The 21,101-nt window shown below is 39.2% G+C and overlaps 1 protein-coding gene across 1 annotated transcript in view; it reads left to right on the top strand.

Moving 5' to 3' along the window:
• Positions 1–18,594, top strand: part of ccni (cyclin I) — a 28,973-nt gene extending 10,379 nt beyond the window's left edge. Inside the window, exons 5-10 of the mRNA XM_032540004.1 lie at positions 8,162–8,302; positions 8,926–9,054; positions 9,175–9,276; positions 12,596–12,761; positions 15,321–15,550; positions 16,773–18,594. Of these exons, the coding sequence (XP_032395895.1) occupies positions 8,162–8,302; positions 8,926–9,054; positions 9,175–9,276; positions 12,596–12,761; positions 15,321–15,550; positions 16,773–17,000 (996 nt within the window). The 3' untranslated portion in view covers positions 17,001–18,594. The remainder of the gene's footprint in view (positions 1–8,161; positions 8,303–8,925; positions 9,055–9,174; positions 9,277–12,595; positions 12,762–15,320; positions 15,551–16,772) is intronic.
• The last annotated feature ends 2,507 nt before the right edge of the window (positions 18,595–21,101 follow it).

Genomic DNA, 21,101 nt, shown 5'->3' with positions numbered 1-21,101 from the left:
TCCTTATTTATTGTCTGTTTTGTCTTCACAAAAAATCATCTGAGTGTTTGATGGTAGTTTCTTTGTGCTTTAGAAGTAATCAATGTGAAACAATAGTAAAATAAGCTTTATTTCTCTAGATCTGCTGTACAATGAGAAATTCAAGGACAAAACAACTGTTTTCAACTACTGCCAGAAAACGCTTGGTTACATTGTAACCTTGGTTCTCTGAGTAAAGACACTATGTCTCCACCATACATATGGAATAAGTTACGTGTAGCTGTAGTTATTACAGTAGAGAAGCCAGTTATCTGAGTTTCTGGCAAAACCTTTTAGAGCTCGCTTTTCATTAAGTGACATTTTGACTGAACCCACGTCCTTTAATCTACATTATTGAGAGAGATGAACATGAGATGAACTTAAATTGTTACACATTTTCCATAGTTGTCAGTTTTTTGTAACTTTTTATTTGTCACATCGTGTTGTGACAATTTTGTCATAATTTTGGTTATCAAAACACGGATTGAAATCCTGATTGGTCCAGAGAAATTCCAAAGAAATAAAAATAAAAAGCGCACAATCTTGCGTTAGTGTGGTCTGCAGTAGTAGACAATAAGGAAGTTATCCATGTATGCTACAGCTACCGTGCATTAGTACGTCTTGGTAATTTCCTGTGTAGGACTTGTTTGCAGTTGCTCTCCCAACATCAAATGTAGTGATTGCAGCCTCATCCAATCAAGCTTATCATGCTAACTGAGCTAATGTGATATACAACAATGTTTCCCTTGTCACTAATCTGCACCTGAGAAACTTGCAGTTCTGCAGTAACACCAATAGAAAAATATTGAATATCCTGAAATAAAAAATATTTTTTTCTGAAAGCATAAGCTGTGAAAGTTTGTCATCACAAGACTGATTTATGACCAAACTTTGTTAAATGTTGACATGGTTTGTGCGGTAATTGGCTTTTCTTTACTTTCTTCAGTCATGTTTTAACTCCTCTGACATTTGTGTCCACTATGTACTTTATTTTTTCCCCTTCGCTATTCTGTTTCTGCATGTGACACTATTGTGGCTACCTGCTCTTTGTTTCATATTTATCGCTGATCTAAAGCTGTAGCTATTCAAATTAGCCTAAATGGAATTAGCATAAGGGTACATTTGACTGTTAATCCAGATCTACTGCTGCTGAGTCACTGCAGCACGTTATGTCTCTCCCAGTTTAATCTGGCCAACGCAATCAACTTCCTGTTGCTCTTTGTTGTCTAGTTTTATTTTGAGTGTAGCCAGAATCACTAAGCTTGAGAGTTAAAGCCCAGCCGGCTTCCAAGTATATTGTTGATGAATTATGACCTATATGTCTGCACCATAGACAATGTTTATGATCTGCGAACAGTAATTCTGATAATCTGACTGACGCAAACCACTTGCATCTGTCTATTTATGACAACAGTGTTGCCTGGATTATCAGAGTTTGAGTTTGTTCCTTGACTACTGTACTAGTTTTGTACTGTCCACAACAAACCACCCCATTACTCAGTATTATCACATCCGGGCTGTATGTCTTGGACACTCAGGGAAAGAGAGGAAGATGTACATGACCTGGTTTCGAGTTAGATTACCTGGTGGGATTCTGGCTTATGGCCATACATTCTTAGGGCCATGCAAAATCTTTACAAGACGTTGAGAACATGAATCCGATTTGGCCATGTTCAAAGCATTCATTGTGGAGGTAGCTGCCCTGTTTGTGGCCAGATGGTTGTTAAGCCTGTCGTAGCAGCAACCAAACAAGCTGCTAAAACTAGCTGTTAAGTAGGCCAGTGCCAATAGCTGAGTTTCAGCACCGATGCCAAAACAATACATCCATACCTTACTTTGGGAAGTAAACAAAAAAAGCGGACATTAAATGCTGTGTAAGTATAAGCAGGCAGTCTAAAAGAGACAATTGTGATTAAATCAGGAAGTATCTAATTAAGCTTTAGTGCGTAACTTTTTAAATTAATGAACAGAACACTCATGCATTGCCAAGTGAGTTGCTGAGATGCAAATCAGCAAAAGAGGAGACAACGGATAGAAGGTAAGAAACTAATCCAGTCTCTCTCCAGACTCAAATACGTTGGAATAAAAAAAAAATGCCCCAGGGGGTAAATAGAGAGGGGCATTAGTGTTGGAGTATTGTAGTTTTTGGTCAGCTTGGATGGGAGGGGAGCAACAATTGTCGTGTCATCTTCTAGTGTAGAGTGACTGAGAGACGGAGGAGAGCAGGGAAAGGAAATGCAAATAGCGGGAATGCAAAATAACGAAACGCAATGTGTGGCGGCTGGATTATTTGTGGGGTGCACCACCACAAATTGTCTATATGCTGAAACACTGATTCTATATGTCTATGTCTATATCGGTTTCAGAAACTTTTTTCATACTTTCAAAACTTAACTTGTACAGCATTATTTTTCCAATGAATAGACATAACCTGTCAGATGATAACAAATGGAATTCCTAGAATGCTTTGGGTCAGGTTTTGTCTGTTGAGTGGTTTGGAAATATGCTGTTCTTTTAGGGAAGTATGTCAGTCACAAAGGCTTACTAATGATTCAAAACTAGGGGAGTCAGTTAAGGATATCAACCCTGTTTGGCCCTTTAGTTGAAACTAGGTCAAGTTTTGCCCTGAAATGTAGCTGTCTTAACGAAAGCACACTCAAGACTCAGGGCCCCTTTGTTTGTTTTCTCCATCTTTGTGTGAGAAATGTTTCACTTGTATAAAAGGACCAGTCTTTAGGTTTAAGGGATTTATGGTAGAATGGATATAATGTTCATATTTATGTTTTCATTTGTGTTAGCTTAGAATGAGCCCTTTACATCTACATAGTAAGTGGGTCCTAAAATTTGTGAAAATGAAACAAAAATTTGAGGAATGGGTTTGGCAAATCACCTGAAAACTAAGTTTATTTGAAGAAGGGTAAAGAAGGATGATTTTTTGTTGTCCTCATTAGTAAACATGGACAAGAACAAGTGTATCGTCTGTACAAACATCCCAAACATAGCTTGATGAGGCTGTTGATATTGTAGTTAACCTTGTTTTTTGTTGTAGGATATAGAACATCACCCTGCCCAGGAGATGAGGCGGTCGCTGGCTGACAGAGCTCCACAGCAGACTGCAGCTGTACCCGGAGACCCTAGTGTTAGCTGTTAGCATCCTGGACCGCTTCCTTGCTTCCATCAAGGTAAATTGATACCACCAGTTTACTTTAATACAGATGTTGATGTGAGTGTTAGCATATTAAGTGGAGTTGCTTTTTTAATTGATTGATGAACGGGTCAGCTGCCTAAAGGACAGTAGTGGGCACTGGTCAATTTTAGAAGGACCTGCTTATTTTTACGGTGCATTCTTTTAAATGCCTTTTTTTTCTTTGAAATATTCTGCGTAACAATAAATTACATAAACCGTGATAAGAGCTTTTAACCACATTGCCCACCCAAGAGGCATCCGTGTCAACGTAATTATATAGACACTTTATTGTGAAATTGTAAATTTCTGCCTTTTGAAATAAGATTTTTTTTAAGTCAAGCAGTTTAGTTGTGGTGGTAGTTAAAAGCTCTGCAAGCTTAACATCTGAAAACAACAAAAAGGAAAACAAAACCCCTCGCGCTAGACCTAATGTTGGGAGGGAGTTTGGTGAAATATTGTCTGTGGATCAGTGGGAGGTTCTTGATAGCTCTGTCTTTGTTTACCACTGCCGTACAACTATGATGACAAGGCTTTTGTTATAGCTGACAGTTTGCATTTACACAGAAAGAGGAAGCGTCAGTCTGAATGCCTGTCCCTCAAGTCAGAACAGATGTCCCACATGTTCCAGTAGAGAATAGACTCCTTCCTTATCCTTCCTCAGTCTAGTACAAAAATGCTGATTCATGTTTTAAATAGTAGTGTTTAGAATTATTAATAATCAGTGGTGTCAAACTGGATATTGATGTTCTAAACCATTATTCAGTAACTGTTTTGCTGCCCATATGCAGTTTACAGTGAAAACAATGGTAAACTGATGTACCATTGTTGTAGTCAACACCCCCTAAACAGAGTCATCACCAATACCAAGGCAGGGTGAGCCAAGTCAAGACAGAGATAAAGGCAGGGTGAGACTGAGTCAACACCAAGGCAGGGCGAGACCGAGTCAAGACCAAGATCAAGGCAGGGTGAGACTGAGTCAGACCAAGGCACGGCGAGACCGAGTCAAGACCAAGATCAGGCAGGGCGAGACGAGTCAAGACCAAACCATTGCCAGTCCCACAATGCTTATCACGATAAAATGCGGAAAATGTAACCAAAAGCACTTCTCAAATTGGTCTAAAAGGTCCACATTTCCATAAATTTACACCCACAGAAAACAAATTAAGATTCTTCTCATTCACCTTGTTTATTTCCTTAAGTTTATCCTGAGAAATGCTTGATAAAATAACAAAAAGACAGTTGTGGTCTTGACCGGTCTTGAAATAAAATCCAGAGTCCTATTTATTTGATACAAGACATCTTTATTGTCTCCCTCAGGTTAAACTCTTTGTGAAACATACACAAACAATGAACGCCACAGAACTTTCTTTTTTTATCTAGTCAGAACAGAAAAGAACAGAAACACTTTAACGTAGATTTTCCTTCTTTTTCTTTATTACGTAATACGGATTGGTGCATAAACTCCAATACTTCCCGATACCAGCGTTTTAGGCAGTATTGGAGGCCATACTGGATCTGTATCGGAACATCTCTAATTGAGGACCGGTCTAGAGACCAAGAACGGTCTTGAGTACTGCAACGCTGTGATGTACTACTAAAAATGTGTACTTATTTTAAAACTATGAGTTTGATTGATTTCAGAACAGGGAAGCATCGGCAGGCTGTTCATTTCTAGTTGGCGAAATTAAGGAGTTGTGTAGACTTTATCAGCTTTAGCTAGCTGTAGAAATTAAACAAACTTTAGCTCCATTAGTATGTTGGATCTCCGTCTCTACCTGACCTTTTTAATGTTCCCCACTGCATGTTAAAATGCCTGCTGGGAAAGAGGTCTATAATCCCTAGTTTGTACATAGCCACATGAGAAAAGGTCCAGGCAACATAAATTAAAACACCTATGTGGTCATTAAAGGACATTAAAGAGAAGTTCAACACAAAACAAAATAATTATTAATCAAAATCACAATCTTTGTTGTCTTCTTCTTCTTCTTGTTTCCTTTCAGCAAACTGCTGTAAAAGTAACTATAAATATTTTATTGATTTAGATTGATGGGAATATTTGTCGTCAGGCCCGTCCAAAATACCTGCGCTGCATAGCTATTGCCTGCTTCTTCCTGGCTGCTAAGACCTGCGAGGAGGGATGGGTGAACACACACACACACACACACACAACACACACACACACACACACACACATCGGGCACTACACATTGAGGTGCAAATAAAACTATGCAAATTGAATAGATCTTTACAGTCCCTGACAAAAGTCTTGTCGCTTGTGTACAATTGACCTGAAGTGCCGCTGAAATATATTTCTAATCAAGATTTATTTACAAGAAATTGCTCATTTTAATCCAACAGCTTTTGTAATAATTTTCAGTGCAAAACAAAACTGTCAAAAAGTATTCTAATATTCACAGCTTGGTAAAGCCCATTGAGTCAATTTTGCAAAGACATAAGTGTTGTCGCTTGTCATATGAGCTTCACCTGTGACTAATAATGGATCAATTAGGTCTCAGGTGTGTATAAAAACAACCCCAGTACACTAGACCTTCACTGCAACTAGACCTCTGCAAACATGCCTAAGATTCACCCTGAGTTTTGATTATCAAGAGGCTGAAGACAGATCCACTGCTGATGTGACACCTTCAATGTGTCTCAGCGTCAAGTACAGAGGCTTAAAAAAACATTTGAAGACACTGGTGATGTTTTTGACAAGCCCAGGTCAGGCAGACCCCGCAAGACAACTGCTCGAGAGGACCGTTTGAAAATCCAAGGCCAGCCCATTTTCCACTGCAGCAGAGCTCCACGAGACCTGGTCACCTGAAGTCCCTGTGTCAACCTGAACAGTTTGTCGGATGCTGTCTTGAAATGGCCTCCATGGTTGAATCAGTGCCCAGAAGCCAGCACTAAACAAAAGACAATTGAAAAACTGTGTGGCATTTGCCAAGGCCCACAGCCTGCAAAGGATGGACGCTGGAGAAGTAAGAAAGTGGATTTTTCAGTGAATCTTCTGTTGAATTACACCACAGTTGCCGCAAATATTGCAGGACACCTACTGGAGCCCACATGAATCCAGATTCACCCAGAAAACAGTGAGTTTGGTGGCGGAAAAATCATGGTCTGGGGTTACATCCAGTATGGGGGTGTGCGGAGATCTGCAGGGTGGAAGGCACATCAATAGTCTCAAATACCAGAAATCTTAGCTACCTTTTATATTCCCAACCATAAAAGAGGCCAAATTCTCCAGCAGGATGGTGCTCCATTGCATACTTCCATCTCCACTTCAAAGTTCCTCAAGGCAAAGAAGATCAAGATGCTCCAGGATTGGCCGGCCCAGTCACCAGACATGAACATCATTGAGCATATGTGGGGTAGGATGAAAGAGGAAGCATGGAAGACCAAACCAAAGAATATTGATGAACTCTGGGAGGCATGCCAGACTGCTTTCCTAGCTATTCCTGATGATCAATACATTGTATGAATCCTTGCCAAACCGCATGGATGCAGTCCTTCAAGCTTATGGAAGTCATACAAGATATTACATTTGAATCTCACAGCACCACTATTTAATTTGCTGACATATTTTAGTATTTGCAGTAAATTTGTTCAATTTATGTATAGGCGACAAAACTTTTGTCTTGCTAAAATTGGACCTTTCTGTCTTGTTTAAATGATAAATCTGTTTCAGTGAAACTAATTTATTTCAGTGCATTGAAATCATTGGGAGGGTTTAGCTTTTCATATGAGACTATTCTTACACCAATTGATTAATTAAAAGTCAGGTTAATAGCAGGTGTTTCTACAAAATAGATAAGCGACAAGACTTTTGTCAGGGACTGTATATCAGAGATCACACCACCCAAAGTCAGACCAGAAGTTTAAAGTGGGGGACAATACCCCCCTTCCCTTTTGTGACTGCATCTTGAATGGTTGTGATGTTAGTGTGGGGAAAAAAATCTGTCCATAGACAGACATTAACAGCTGGCAAGGTACTCAAAACTGCCTCTGTTGTAGTTCCCGCTACAGAAAGTGTAGATATTCGCGTTTCATTACTCGCATGAGTTTCATTCCAGGATCATTTTGTGATCATTTGTATCTACTTGCGTTACTTGCGTTGGTGTGGACGTAAAAGCACCAATGTTTCTTTCCTTCATTAAAATGGCCAAAAAAACTATTGTTGCTTTGTACCTATATGTCAAAAAAGTGTCTCATCTGGTTTAATAACATTATCTGGAGGAGAAAAAATCATGGGAATTAGACTGCCACTTCCAGCGCTACTTGAAAACCAGATTTTGCTGTGATTTAATTGCAATAAACAGATAAATAATAATGCGAAATAACTACATCAGTTGATCCAATGATGATAATTTGAAAAAGTCTGAATTTTATCAAATCTAACTGCAAACAGATTTTAAATGGTTGTTTTCTGTATGAAGTTCGGATTGATCAGGGCATCAACACAACAGACATTCATTTATTTTCAGAACTTACAGGGTAGACCAACTTCCTCGCTTACTTTTCCCCAAGAAAACTCCCTGTTTCATCCAGTCTCTGTACAAATATAAGGTACTACAGAGCTCTGGGATCCCACAGATGGCTACACTATTTTATTCCTTCATTTCTGATTAAGCAATGTCAGGACAGCAGGAGGATTGAAACACTTGATTGGCTTTCCACACAGCGTCACGCGTGTTTCCGCATCTGTGCATAGACTTTGTATGTAATCACGCTGCCGCAAAAAGCCTTGGTGTGAACACGCCTTAACAGGACCTGCACGCGACCTGACTGGCGACAAAATTCGCAGCCATTTATAATGTATGGGAAGTGACTAAATTCATTACACAAAGCGTGCTAGGATACCTGGGCATGGAGTGATATTAAAAGTGTGTGTACGTGTGTGTGTGTGTACGTGTGTGTGTATGTGTGTGTGTACGTGTGCGTACGTGGGTGTGTCAGCGTGTGCCCTCCCTGAAAGAGATGGCTGCCTCCAGCAACTGTGGCTGTTCTCCATCAGAGATCCTGAGGATGGAGAGGATCATCCTGGACAAACTGAACTGGGATCTGCACACCGCCACAGCACTGGACTTCCTTCACATCGTACGTCTGTCTCTCTTCATGTGATGTTTTAATAAATGAATACAAATCTGGTTCCTACCATCTGCAGATGTTAAACAGCACTTAACATTTCCCCCCCTAGTGCCATCTGTCATGGAGACATTATCATAACAACAATAAGTACTGTATAATTTAAATAAATAATGGAACAAAACATGATTTACTTCTTAAAGGAACACGCCACCGTTTTTTGAACTATCACACTTATCACGCTCTCCCCTTGCTGTAAATAGGTGGGCTGCGAATTCACAAGCATTGCTATTTGTACTCGTTGTGAATATGCAGGCAACGAGAAGTAATTAGGTTGTTGTTTTTTATTGACTCACTTTTACTCACAACATGCTAACCAGCAACATAGGATTCCATTCATGACGCTAAGCTAACTAGTGGCTTAGACAACGGACTAAAACAACGCATGCATTGAGAAAAAATATGCTTTGGCCCACCTTTCTACAGCTAGGGGAGACTGTGATAAGCCCTATTTCAACAAACCGTGGTGTGTTCCTTTGAAATGTACTGGATTTATACGTACATTAACCTAAATTCATTCCCAGCCAAAAATGTAATGCTGATTGTCTTTTGCTCCAACTCCTTCTCTTCTATAGTTTCATGCGATGGTGCTATCATGTCGTTCTGGGTTTTTGAACTCCATGTTGGGACTGAACCGCTCTCAGCACCTCACTCTGCTCACACGGCAACTCTATAACTGTCTGGCTGACCACACACTCTTACAGGTGGAAACACACACATTCTCACTTTAGATAGATATCTCTGCTCCTCTGTAGTTATGTAACACTGGTAAATCTAAGCAAGCACAAACCCTGAACATGTTTGTCCCTTATGTGTTCCTGTAGCTCAGAGGATCCATGCTGGCCTTGGCCCTAATCACCCTGGACCTGGAGACCTGTTGTCCTGACTGGCTGGCTCTTACCATTGACCTGCTGAGGAAGGCACAGGTATCAGACCGACTCGCTACAGAATCAGAATAAGATTTATCGCCAAAGTAAGTTTTCACTTACTTTGCCTTGGTGTTTCGTACACACAAACATAATAAAGGTAAATAAACAATAAAGCAAAGTATTCCAACAGTTAGAAACATAAATAAAGAATAGAACTATTACAATCACAAATATGTAAAATGTAACCGTTTTAGAATTAGATAAGAGGACCATACAGTTTTGTGCAAGATGTGCAAAAATCTTGATCAGTGGATGTGCAAAAGTTCATAAGAATAAGAATAACTTATATTTACAAAGCACCTCTCACGAAACTCAAGGACAGTTTACAGAGTGGACAGTATAAATAATATGTGCACTGGTTATATTAGCCCAGGAAGTTTCCCCAAAGACTCACAGACACTGTAAAACGGTGGATACATTTTTTTAAAGATAATGTTTTGGGCTTTTTATGGCCTTTACATCGACAGGATAGCTTGAAGACAGAAAAGGGGAGAGGGGGGACGACATGCAGCAAAAGGCTGCGGGTTGGATTAGAACCCGGGCCGCTTCAAGGACTCAGCCTACACGCGGCAGACACTCTACTGAGTTAGCTAGAGGTTGCCCAAGGATAAAAAAATAAAAAAATCGTAGTCACAAACCCCACGAAATGACTCTTTTCTGAAAACGGTCCATTCGGTCTGATAACATCCGGCTCACTAATCTCTCACCTCACTGAACGAACAAATGTTTCTAAAAAAAGTACATTTTGCTGTACATCACGCTAAGAGTACACCAGTTTTGTGTGGGTTTGAGCTTTTAGATAAGCTATCTCGCTGTAAATAGTGCGTGGGAGCTGCGTGTGTCCTTGCTGGTATAGAGGCTAATGCAGTACTATAGAGATGGAGAAGGTTAATGCCTTAATGGCCCATCAGCAATAACAAAAGCATAGGACAGAAGCTCTTGGTGATTATAGTACCGCTGAAAGCCCTAGCAGTGCCAGCGTTAAACCGTTCCCTGTCCCTACTTTAGCTGTGAACAAGGCTTTGACAATGTTGTAACTCACCCTGAATGTGATGCTACACAAATGTCCTCACAGAAGCTTATGTATAACGTCACAGCACTTTTTTATTTTTATTGAAAGGTTCAATTTGTGGCCAATCAGAAGCTCTAAAATGCTCAGCGTAGATCATGGGACCAAAACAAACTAACAGAAGTGTTGATTGAGAAGCAGCCAAAACTAAACTAACTTGTTGCTCCCATTAACAATATTAGCTGCTCTGTTTTAACACTGTAAAAACTTGCATGCAGGCTGAAATTCAACTGTGTTTTTTTGTCAGGATTAAACTATGGCTAATGTATGCAGGGTAAAGTGCAATGGTAAAAACGTTGGCCATCACAGCTTTTTAATATGGTAAAAAGTCAATAAGTTGTGCTTACGTAGTTGTCCTTAAGCTCATTGTCCCTGATTCTGTAGCAAGGCAGTGCCTTGCTCAGGTTGAGCCTCAGGGTGGCACTGCTGTGAAGCAGTTCTTGAGTGTCAACCACACTAGCCAGGAGGAAACAGCAGTTTTACCTGCAGCGATTATCCGTCACACAGCATATCACATTGCATGTAAAGTTGTCAAATAAAACTGTCCAACTCAATCAACTCAAGTTTAATAGGTGATCATCCACATAAGGAAGATAGTTAAAGAAGATAGTTATCGGGTACGTTTGTTTCAGTTAATGCCATGATCTGGGTGAATACTTAATTCTGGTGTCCCTAAAAAAGTGATGTAGGACACCTACTAAAGAAGGTCTGGTGAAACTAAGAGTTTACTGCTCTAAATTAATGGGCTACATTAAAAAAAAGAAGTAAGTTACACTCAAAACTGTCCCTGTGAACTGACTTTTGTTTCACATCCTGTGAAATACACATACAAGCTGCGGCTGACAGTACAACTGGCGCATCATTAAAGGTGCCGTAGGTAAGCCTATGGGATGGGAATTATTGTTCCCGGTATTAGTCAAACCCTAAGGTGTAACCAGGGAAACAGAGTTATTGTTTAAAAAAACTTTGTATGTTGATTGTAAAATGCATTAAAATATGAATGAGTGGTTTAAAAAAAGTTATTTGGCAAGTGATCATGGTATAAGCATTTTTGTATTATGTTTTCCATAAAAACCTGACAATGGACACCTCGTCAGGACATTAACCGTTACTTGTAAGACATCTTTAGAAATACACTTAAATCAAATTTGTATTCTTATCGTGTCTATTATTTTTGTTCATTCAGTTTTATTCATAGTATCATATCATACAAGAGTTATCTCAAGACTCTACAGATAGAGTAGGCCTAGACTCCACTCTATAATTTACAAAGACCCAACAGTTCCAGTAATTCCCCCAAGAGCAAGCATTTAGTGCGACAGTGGTGAGGAAAAAATGTCCTTTTAGGGAGAAACCTCGGGTGATGAGGAATACTCCCCTTTAGGGAGAAACCTCGAACAGACCTAGGCTCTTGGCAGGCGGGGTCTGATGCTGCCAGTTGGCGGTACGGTCTAAGCACTGAGCCTTGTGGAACGCTATGGATAACTTTGGCTTGCCTGGTGGATTTATTGTTAACATTCCCAAATTGAGATTGATCATATAAATAGGACTTAAACCAGTTCAGTGCAATTCTTTTATTGCCAACTAAATGTTCCGGTCTCTGTAACAGGATGGTGTGGTCAATTGTGTTGAATGCAGCAGTAAGATCTAGTAAGGCAAGCACTAAGGCAATCATTGTCAATGTCCACATGGATATTAAAATCACCTACACTAAGTTCTTTGTCTGATTTAAGGACTATACATGATAAAAACTCTGAGAATTCAGATAAAAATTCAGAATATGATCCTGGTCCTATAAACCACAACAAATATGATTAACTGTAGTTTTTTCAATGTTGAAGATTAAGAACAAGGCTTTCAAACGAGTTATAATTTAGTTAAGGATTAATTAACAGGCTTGAATCAAAGATAGCTGCAACCCCCCCCCCCCCATGTCTTTTTAAATTTCAAAATCCGATAAAACAGATTTACTTCCATACAAATTATCTCTCCAGCTGAATTAAGCTAACAAAGGTAACTAGATGAGAATCAACAGGAACATTTAAACTGCTGAACATCATTATAGCAATGCTTAGCCACGTTTGAAGAGCACAGCCCTGTTAAGGCTCAAAGAATAATGAAATCACCAGTATATTGTTTCACATTTTTATATTGTGGCTGTAATGAACACTGCAGGATATATTTCTTATTTGCTGTCTTCATCTCCTTTATTCTGTTTGTCCTTTACTCCTCTTCCCTCTCTCTTAGATCGACAGCTCCGAGTTGATTTGGAGTCGAGAGCTTGTGGCTCGTAGTCTGTCCACACTGAGATCTTCCCTGCCTCCAAACACTGTCTACATCTACCAACCCCTTCAGAGCCAAACCACCCTGCAGCCTCCAGACCAGGACCCCACACTCCCCTGCTGCACACTGGGTATGTTTAAAGGGGACCTCCACCCATTTTACACATCAAAGTCTGTTAACAGGTGTTAGAGAGTACTACTGCAAAATGAAAAAAGTTGTATAAAGACTTTTTTTGGCTCCAGAGGAAGCTCTGTGAAGTCTGATAAATGTCTCCAAGTCAGCATCTGTTGGGACTGAAGACTTGTTAAAAAATGGAAATCTAATGATCCGAGTAGACAGCTCTAGGTAAGTTCCCCCCTGGCAGAAGAATGTGTCCCAAAATGTGTCCTGAGTGACCACTGATTGGATCTCACTTCTCCGCTCCATATGATGCTGTGTCCATATGTTAGTGAGGTAGGAGGTCCTAACCTCAGTCTAAAGCAAACGTAATTGTTCAAATCGGAGAGCCAGACAAAAGCAAACAATCAGCAATCCCTAGCGAATCTTCCTCCCTGTGATAAACAACATTTGCAAACAAGCTCTACTTAGTGTAATGCCTATGATCGGGAGGCCACTGGCAGACCTGCTGCTGGATGAAAAAATATATATTTAATATACAACAACTAGATCTGATCAGGCAATCTGATTGTTCAACTAGACATTTAGAAAGTGGTCAAATCATCATGACAGAACACCCAGAGCCATTTGAGCACACCAGGCTCATCAGTCGTCACAAATGTTCTTCTTTTCCAATGTCAACATTACAGAGTTGAATCAAAAACGATTTTTAAACATTTGTACTCATGAAAATAAATTGGGAACCACAGTGGAACACACAGACACTCTTTAACATGTTTATATAAAGTGATTCATCGGGTTAAACGACTGCATTTTTGGAGTTAACTGTTACTTGAAATGTTTGGATAAAATCAACTATTCTGCTGACGCTACATGTGAAGTTTGTTGACTTAAAGGAGCTAAATATGTCAATTTCTTTTCAGCACATGTCTTAGTTACAATACAATTGAACCCTTATCCTTTCCCTCATAGAGAAAAATATAACTCTGAACATAGCACAGAGCAACTGCTGTTCCTATGTGGAATGTCTCCTCGTAAGCAAAAGTAGTAGACCCGACTTGAGCACAGTCCTGTAACCAATCATGCTTTAGACTGAGGTTAGGACCTGCCACCTCATTAAAATATGGACACATAAATAGAGAAAGAAAGAAATGTAGCTGAACTAAAATGTAGAAATACATTTTAAGCATTTCTGTATTTATGCCGCGTTTAATTATAAACGTTTCAATATTTGTTAATGTAATATGTATTTATTTTCTGAAGACTTAAGTTCTATTTTGTGTGTGTGCATGTGTGTATCAGTTAGTCTCACATAAATTAGGGCTGCTCAGTTAACCTTTTTTGGATTCCAATTGCTCACCCTCAAAGGGGAGAGGAGAGTGGATGGCTGTGAGTTGTGTAATTGAGACTTCATGACATTTTTTAAAATACTAAAAGGAGCGGCAGCAGTCGCTCTTTTAGGGGCGGGTCAAATGTGTATATATAAATATGTGTGTGTATATTATTTAGCACATACAACAATGGTGTGTTATATAAATAACACTACATAGTTTTTCTCCATTAGTGTTTTTGTGGTTGTGTCAAAATCGTAATCACGTTTAAAATATTTGATACATGCACAGCCCTAACAAATCATACATTGGAAACGTGCAATGACTAATGAAAAGGTGCTGCCCATGGTCTGCCTGTGTGTTGGAAAACAATGTCTACTGTCTAAATCCAGCAATAAATGAATAATAATAATAATTGAAACAAATGAAACTTTCAAATCACTTTGAGAAGGAATACACAAATAAAAAACGTAAAATGAAAAGCAGTAAATAAAGTGCAATTTTTGTGAATCAATGACGTTGACAAATCATCCCAGCCCTAGTTGTTGAGTTATAAACATTGGGAAACGCACATTCTCATACACATCAAATTAGGGGTGTCACGATACAAAAAATTCAGTAATCGGTGCTTGGCCTGCACAATTAATTGTTATAAAATCGCGATCTCAATTCACCCTGTTCACAATTTAATTTTTAAATAACTAATTTAAAAATTTTTACAATTACTTTGATTCTCATTTAATTTTACGAGCCGACTGCATCACAAACTCTACTACTTTCTTCTGTGAGTTTTAAACACAACTGTATAAAATAGGTTTTAAAGCTCTCCCAAGCGCTGCAATGCTCTCCCTTCTCTTCATTAAAGCCTCTGTTTACAGGCTTGTGGTTATGCGCAATGTGCTACAGGTGCTACAGCCAATTAGTTTTGTTTTCTCATGGTTCATGTGTGCAATAAACATTACAAAAAATGTGGCAGAAAATCTTTATATCAATTTGAAGCTAAAAAAATCGTGATTCATATTTTTTCCAAATCGTGTAAGCTTAGACAATTACAACTCATTTTCCACACAAGGTACTTAGGGGCGGTTTGAGTCAGCCCCGCAATTTCATTCCAGCCAAGACCAGACCAGCAGTCCAACTGGGAACCAGTCACGGACCTGCCTGGGTCCTAGCACAGATGCATGGAAAATTATAGATGGCTTCATTGGTATAAAAGTATTTGTGTAACTTTTTCTTTCCAGGGATCATCACCTCCACCACTGAGACTTCAAGTGACCATGCCCTTGTCACCGCCATCCCTGCCCAGCTACAGACACCTGCTGATGGGGAAGAGGGGAGCTATCAGCCCTGGAGCACCATCTCCTCCACCTTCAGCAGCATCCCAGTTCTACTCTCTCCACCCAAACACCTCCACCATCTTAACCACCTGCAGAAGGTCACACTGCGCTGCAAAGCATCCGCCAAGCGCAAGGTAACACTGTCTCTTTCTTTAAAAAAAACAAACTTAATGGAGCATTCCGGTTGATTCCAACATGTAGCTCTGTTGTTTGTAAATGTTGAGGTCTGTCAGTAGAGAGAAAAACTAAACCAATTGGTGCTGCCTACACCGCATTATGCTCCTGCTAGCATTAGCACCCAACAGGCTTAAACAGGGCAAGTTATAAACGTGTTTTTAGCCTCTAAACATGCTCTAAAAGTCATTAAAAGTGCTACCCCTGTGCAGTGATTCCTTCAGAGTGAACACATTGAATCTGACTGCTGTACATGTGACAGAAAAGCATTACATTTCTGCTTACTCCGAATCAATTGAATTAAACAATTGACAGTAAATAAATTGACAAAGGTTGTGAAAATGGAAAAAGGCAGGCAGGCAGGCAGGCAGGCAGTCAATCGGGTCTGCGGATCTGTTCCGTTAACGTTTAGGGTTTCTTCAGCTTCAGGTTTGTTTTTAACTTTGGTTTGTAGTCCTTACATACTTAGTAACCAGTAGATTTCTGGTGAACGTGGGGTTTGTAGTCCTTACATAGTAACCAGTAGATTTCTGGTGAACGTGGGTTTTAGACATGCTGCTTGGTTTAAATGCAACTCCTGTTGCGTCTCTGCAATCGGAGATTTCCTCTCTCTCTGTGCTTCTTCTCTACTCACACACACACACACACACACACACACACACACACCCACACACACACACACACACAACACACATACCTTGTTGGGAATAAAAGAAATAAAAAAATAAAAAGAACCAAAACAAAAAAAATCCCACTGACAAAAAAAAAAAAAAAGTTAAAAAAAAAGAAGTTATATGAGTATGAAAACTCTTGTTCATTACATTTTACTTCATAATTGCAACCGCATGTGTTGTATTCATTGTTGAAAAACGTTCTGTTTATAGTTTGCTTTGTTACCATGACAACACCATTATCTGAACTTGATGCTGTCATGTAAATAGTTTTCAAATCAGCATAAATATAACAATTTTTGATCAACTCATATCAATTGCATGCTTAAATAACATACCAGTTAAAGCCCCGCACATTTCAAGAGAACCCGACCCACTTCCGGGTTAAATCGACAACTTTTGGTTTAGGCCCAGTCCGAGTACGGATACAGAAACAGATAATGCTGTACTCGCTCATCCCTAGTTGCAGCCCTCTTGTAGAGTTACAATATAAGTCTTTCTGTGTATTCAGGTGGATGAAATGGAGGTGGATGACTTCTACGATGCCATCAAACGCCTCTACAACGAAGATGCCACCACCTCTGTCGCTGTCCAGGAGGGGGCAACTTCTTTGATGGGGGCAATAACAACAAGTGGAGGAGGAGGAGGAGGTGGTGAAGGTGTCTGCAGCGTCCTGTTGTCCCGACAGGAAGGCAGTTCTTCTCCCTGCCCGCCACTGCAGCCAGTCAGTGCCTCCTAGAGACCAAATAGAAACCTGTTTACCAAAACCACCTTCACAGTGACATCATCTTTCACTTTTAAATTAAAGGTGCAAAGATCTAGGACTTAGCCAAAAAATGTGAACATCAACAACTTCTCGGTCCCTCCCCCCTTTCCGCTAAATCCCAAAACGCTCTCCTAAGCTTCTCCCCCCACAAGGGAGAGCCGTGCACAATAGAGCGGGGGGAAACCTGTGTGCAGCTCGAGCGCGGGGAAGGTGGAGGGGGAGGGGAGGACGCTATGAGCCCACGCATTAATTTGACAAAATTCTCCTTTACATCACTGCTTTCAATGAAACGTACAGTAAAAGAAGAAAATATGTATCTTATAACCCAAATAAAGCAGTGATACAGATGATTTCAGTGGTGAAGATGGTTTTGCTTACAGTGCAAAGGACCCCAGCGTGACCCCTGCTGTTCAGCTGTCCTGAGGTCAGGTGCCATCATCCCCTGCAACAGGAAAACAGAGCCCAAAAAAATGTAAACATTCAAAAAAAATCAAAACGTGCTGCTGCTACTATCCTATTAATATATATGTTGAACACAAATACAATAATACAAAAGGTTTAAAAAAATTATAAATGGAAAAGTTACCTTTTAAAAAAAAAAAAAAACTAGAATTGACTTCTCCCTCCCCCTTTTGTGGAAGATTTTGTCTTTTTGTGGAAGATTTCTGTCATTGTTTGTCAACTTATATTTGTTCTTCACATCTTAAACTATTCTTCCATTTCATAAATTTATGTTTTTATTCTATCCTCTTCCCTTTCCTTCTTCACTCTGCTGTTTGCATCTCTATAACGTCTTCACAGTCCCAATGTATGGATGATTATCTGTCTAACTTTTTTAATAAGTGAAGTGCAGTTTAATTGTTAATAAGATGCTAATATACATGTCCCTCCTAGGAAGCCCCTCTGTTTTCCCTCCCCTCAGCTTGTTGTGAAGGATTGACTGACTCAACGTTTCTCAGGTTGTTTTATTCACCCACAAACTAAAAAAAGGTCTCTCTGAACTTGCTGCTTAAACTCTTTCTCATGTGGGTGTCTTGGCTGCCATAAAATCATTTGCCTGTCTGTTTTGGAGTCCATTGAGTGTGGCTAAACCAAGAGATCTTGATTATTTCCTAATAACGTACATACTCTCATCTAAAACATATAAAAGGTCTTGGTACACTCGTTGCTATGACAATAGCCCTAGTGGAATTCTAACGGTAACGTCCAGGCTTTACAAACTTTGTTGTCCTCATACAAAGAACAAGGCCCTGGTAAAAATCACTCTGCATGTGGTTTCTGTGTTTAAGCACCCAGAGGGAATTCAAGTTCTGGTTTATATATTCATATGTTATGAAACAACCTTGAGTTATTTAAAGCACATAAGCTAAGAGACTGAAATGTTTTTTGAGTTGGCGTCTTAAGTAGGAGGACAGTGACACTTGTGCTCTGTTTTTATCTCTTGAAGTTCTGTTTAATATATTTTATTCCCGCAACAAGCTCTGTTTTTCCTGCTGTGGGAGCTGCTGGTGGCTTCTTCAGGTCCCTGAATGCACTGCGGCACCAATAAATGAAGAGATACAAGAATTAAAACAGAGCGTACTTTGTCTTCATTTTATTACACAAAAACATTCATGTTTTACATTTTCATTATATCAATCCAATCTCTATGTATGGTGTAGGGTATGTGATGGGGGGGGGGGGGGGGGCTATTTTAATTCCAAAGGCCAAAGGAATTTTATCCTGATCCATGAAATAACTGGCCTTTAATAATAAAAATCTGCCTGCCTCTATGGGAATTTAATATAGGGGTATGTATACTTATGCCCCCTCTATTTTAAGGAAGAACATTTATTCATTTACAACACATTGTTTAGACACAAAGAAAATTGGTGTCCTTAAAAGTTTGGATTTTACCTAATTTTTTAATTAAGGCATTAAGATAAATTTGCAAAACATGATTTTTTTTTTATTCCTCTTTTTAGTCAACTTCAGCATGGGCATGTAAACTTATGAGCATCACTATTCACTTTTGGTTTCATTTTTCCAGGCTATGAGATTTCTCCCTCTATGGAAATTTATGGAATGTACAGCATAAAAATGGACATTTAAAAACTCAACAGCAATATCTCTTTACAGAAACAATATCCCTATTAAATCAGACCTAGCAACTCACAATCACACTGTTTCCATCAAGGTCCAAATCTTTAGTCTCTCGTAGACAACCTCATTAAGAATGTACAGTTCTTTAAACTATGGCCATTGCCATAGTGTCTTTAAATGTTTGTATTTTTTATAGTAGTTCATGTTTTTTGGGAATTCAACATTTCCTCTGTTCAGATTTATCTGTTAAACTGAAAATATGATGTAACTGTACTATACACAACAGGTCTAACCGGCTGTTTCAGATTGTACACACAAGACCTGCTGAGCTTGTTCAAACAAAAACTCACACAAATTTGTATCTCTATACTTGTGAGAGACCTCAATAACTTATGACATAATACATACCCTAAATCAGATTCTATACTGATTTATTAACCGTAAAACCAGCCCTTTGAAAAAGTTATGACACATTAAGTTGATTCTCACATGCACAAGAGCGTGGACGAGCACACACACACACACAAACACACACACACACACAGAGTCATGTGCAAACATGTCCTCCAGCCTGCGGTGTTTCTCTAGAAAGATTGAACATGTTACCAGTTTCAAAACTTTACATTTACAAGATAGACTGGTACAACTACTGGGTGGACCCACTGAACACAACCCATATTTCACTGAGGTGGTGCTCCCATGTTGTTTTATATCTTTACAGTGCACACAGTACTAAATACCAATCTAGCCTCTAGGTTTCTGTGTCAGTTCACTTGTGGTAATTTGAACAATTTTGTTTGGATTAAGACCTATGTTAGCACACTGTAATAATGACGGTTTTAAAAAGGCCACTGGAGACAAGATAAGGTTAATAATGCAGGACCCAGTTGACATTGTTTTTATGAGGGGCAAATTTCGCAACACATTTGCAGTTAATCCAATCATGTGCAAACAATTGCCACACAGTGAAAATCAGGGCAGTAGTTGCCCACTTCCCTCAGATCTCACACACCCGTCTGCTCTTATACAGCTCTCTGGAGCTCTGGCTGGAATAGGCAGCTGTGTGGGTGGCAGGTGGACAATAACCTAGTTTAATTGTAATAAAATTAACCCAAATTCACTAATATAATACAACATAATATAATAGGGTAGGCTAAAGTTACATCACAACTTCTGCTGTTCGGCTGTAAAACGTTTTATTTCCTAATTCTTCACAATAGAGGTCCCTCGTTATCTCATTTAAAAGCTTTCATTATGAAGCAGCAAAATCAGGAAATGTTGGGTCTTCATCAGCATCACTTTAACGAGACTCCTCTAATGTGAACATAAAACAGATATAAAAAAACTGAACTTAAATCCCAGGTTCACTCAGAAGCAACACAAGTGACTTTAAAACGTATTTCTCTCCTTCCCAGTTGTTAAGACATCTTTTATGGTTTATTTTTAGTTTCTAAAAAATGTTGCACCCCCCCCACACACACACGATTGAGGTTAAAAGAAAATATATAGGTTTTTTACACTCCATTTAATAAACTGTCAGCATTATCTATTGAAGTTGTGTTACATTTTTAACTTTGTTCTGCTTTGGTCTTCTTTGGTGATGAGATGGATCTGGAAAAGAAACCCTCTTGTGGCAAGTCATTCACATCCACACAAAACCACAAAACCTCCAACTGTGAAACACGTTAAATACTCATTGTGTAAACAGTAAAAAATACTGTAGAACATCACAGTAAACGTCCGACCATAATCATGTTCAAAGCAAAATACACCAGCTTCATCCTTGGGGTTAAGTGTAAAGGACAGTATGTATGTTTTACTCCATTTACTACAAACCCTGTATGTAGTGCAATCCAATACAACACCATCACAAGCTATAGACTCAGAAATTAAAGGATCATTTCACGTTATAACGTTTAGCACTTATGTTTGTGGCTTGCCAATCGTTTTTGCCAGTACTAAAAACATTTAACTATTCACCAAGTTATAGCA

Source organism: Etheostoma spectabile, chromosome 16 (genome assembly GCF_008692095.1).
Source record: "Etheostoma spectabile isolate EspeVRDwgs_2016 chromosome 16, UIUC_Espe_1.0, whole genome shotgun sequence".
In the NCBI taxonomy this organism is placed as follows: domain Eukaryota; kingdom Metazoa; phylum Chordata; class Actinopteri; order Perciformes; family Percidae; genus Etheostoma; species Etheostoma spectabile.
Note: the sequence above shows the minus strand (reverse complement) of the source record. Positions and strands in the feature narration are given on the sequence as shown.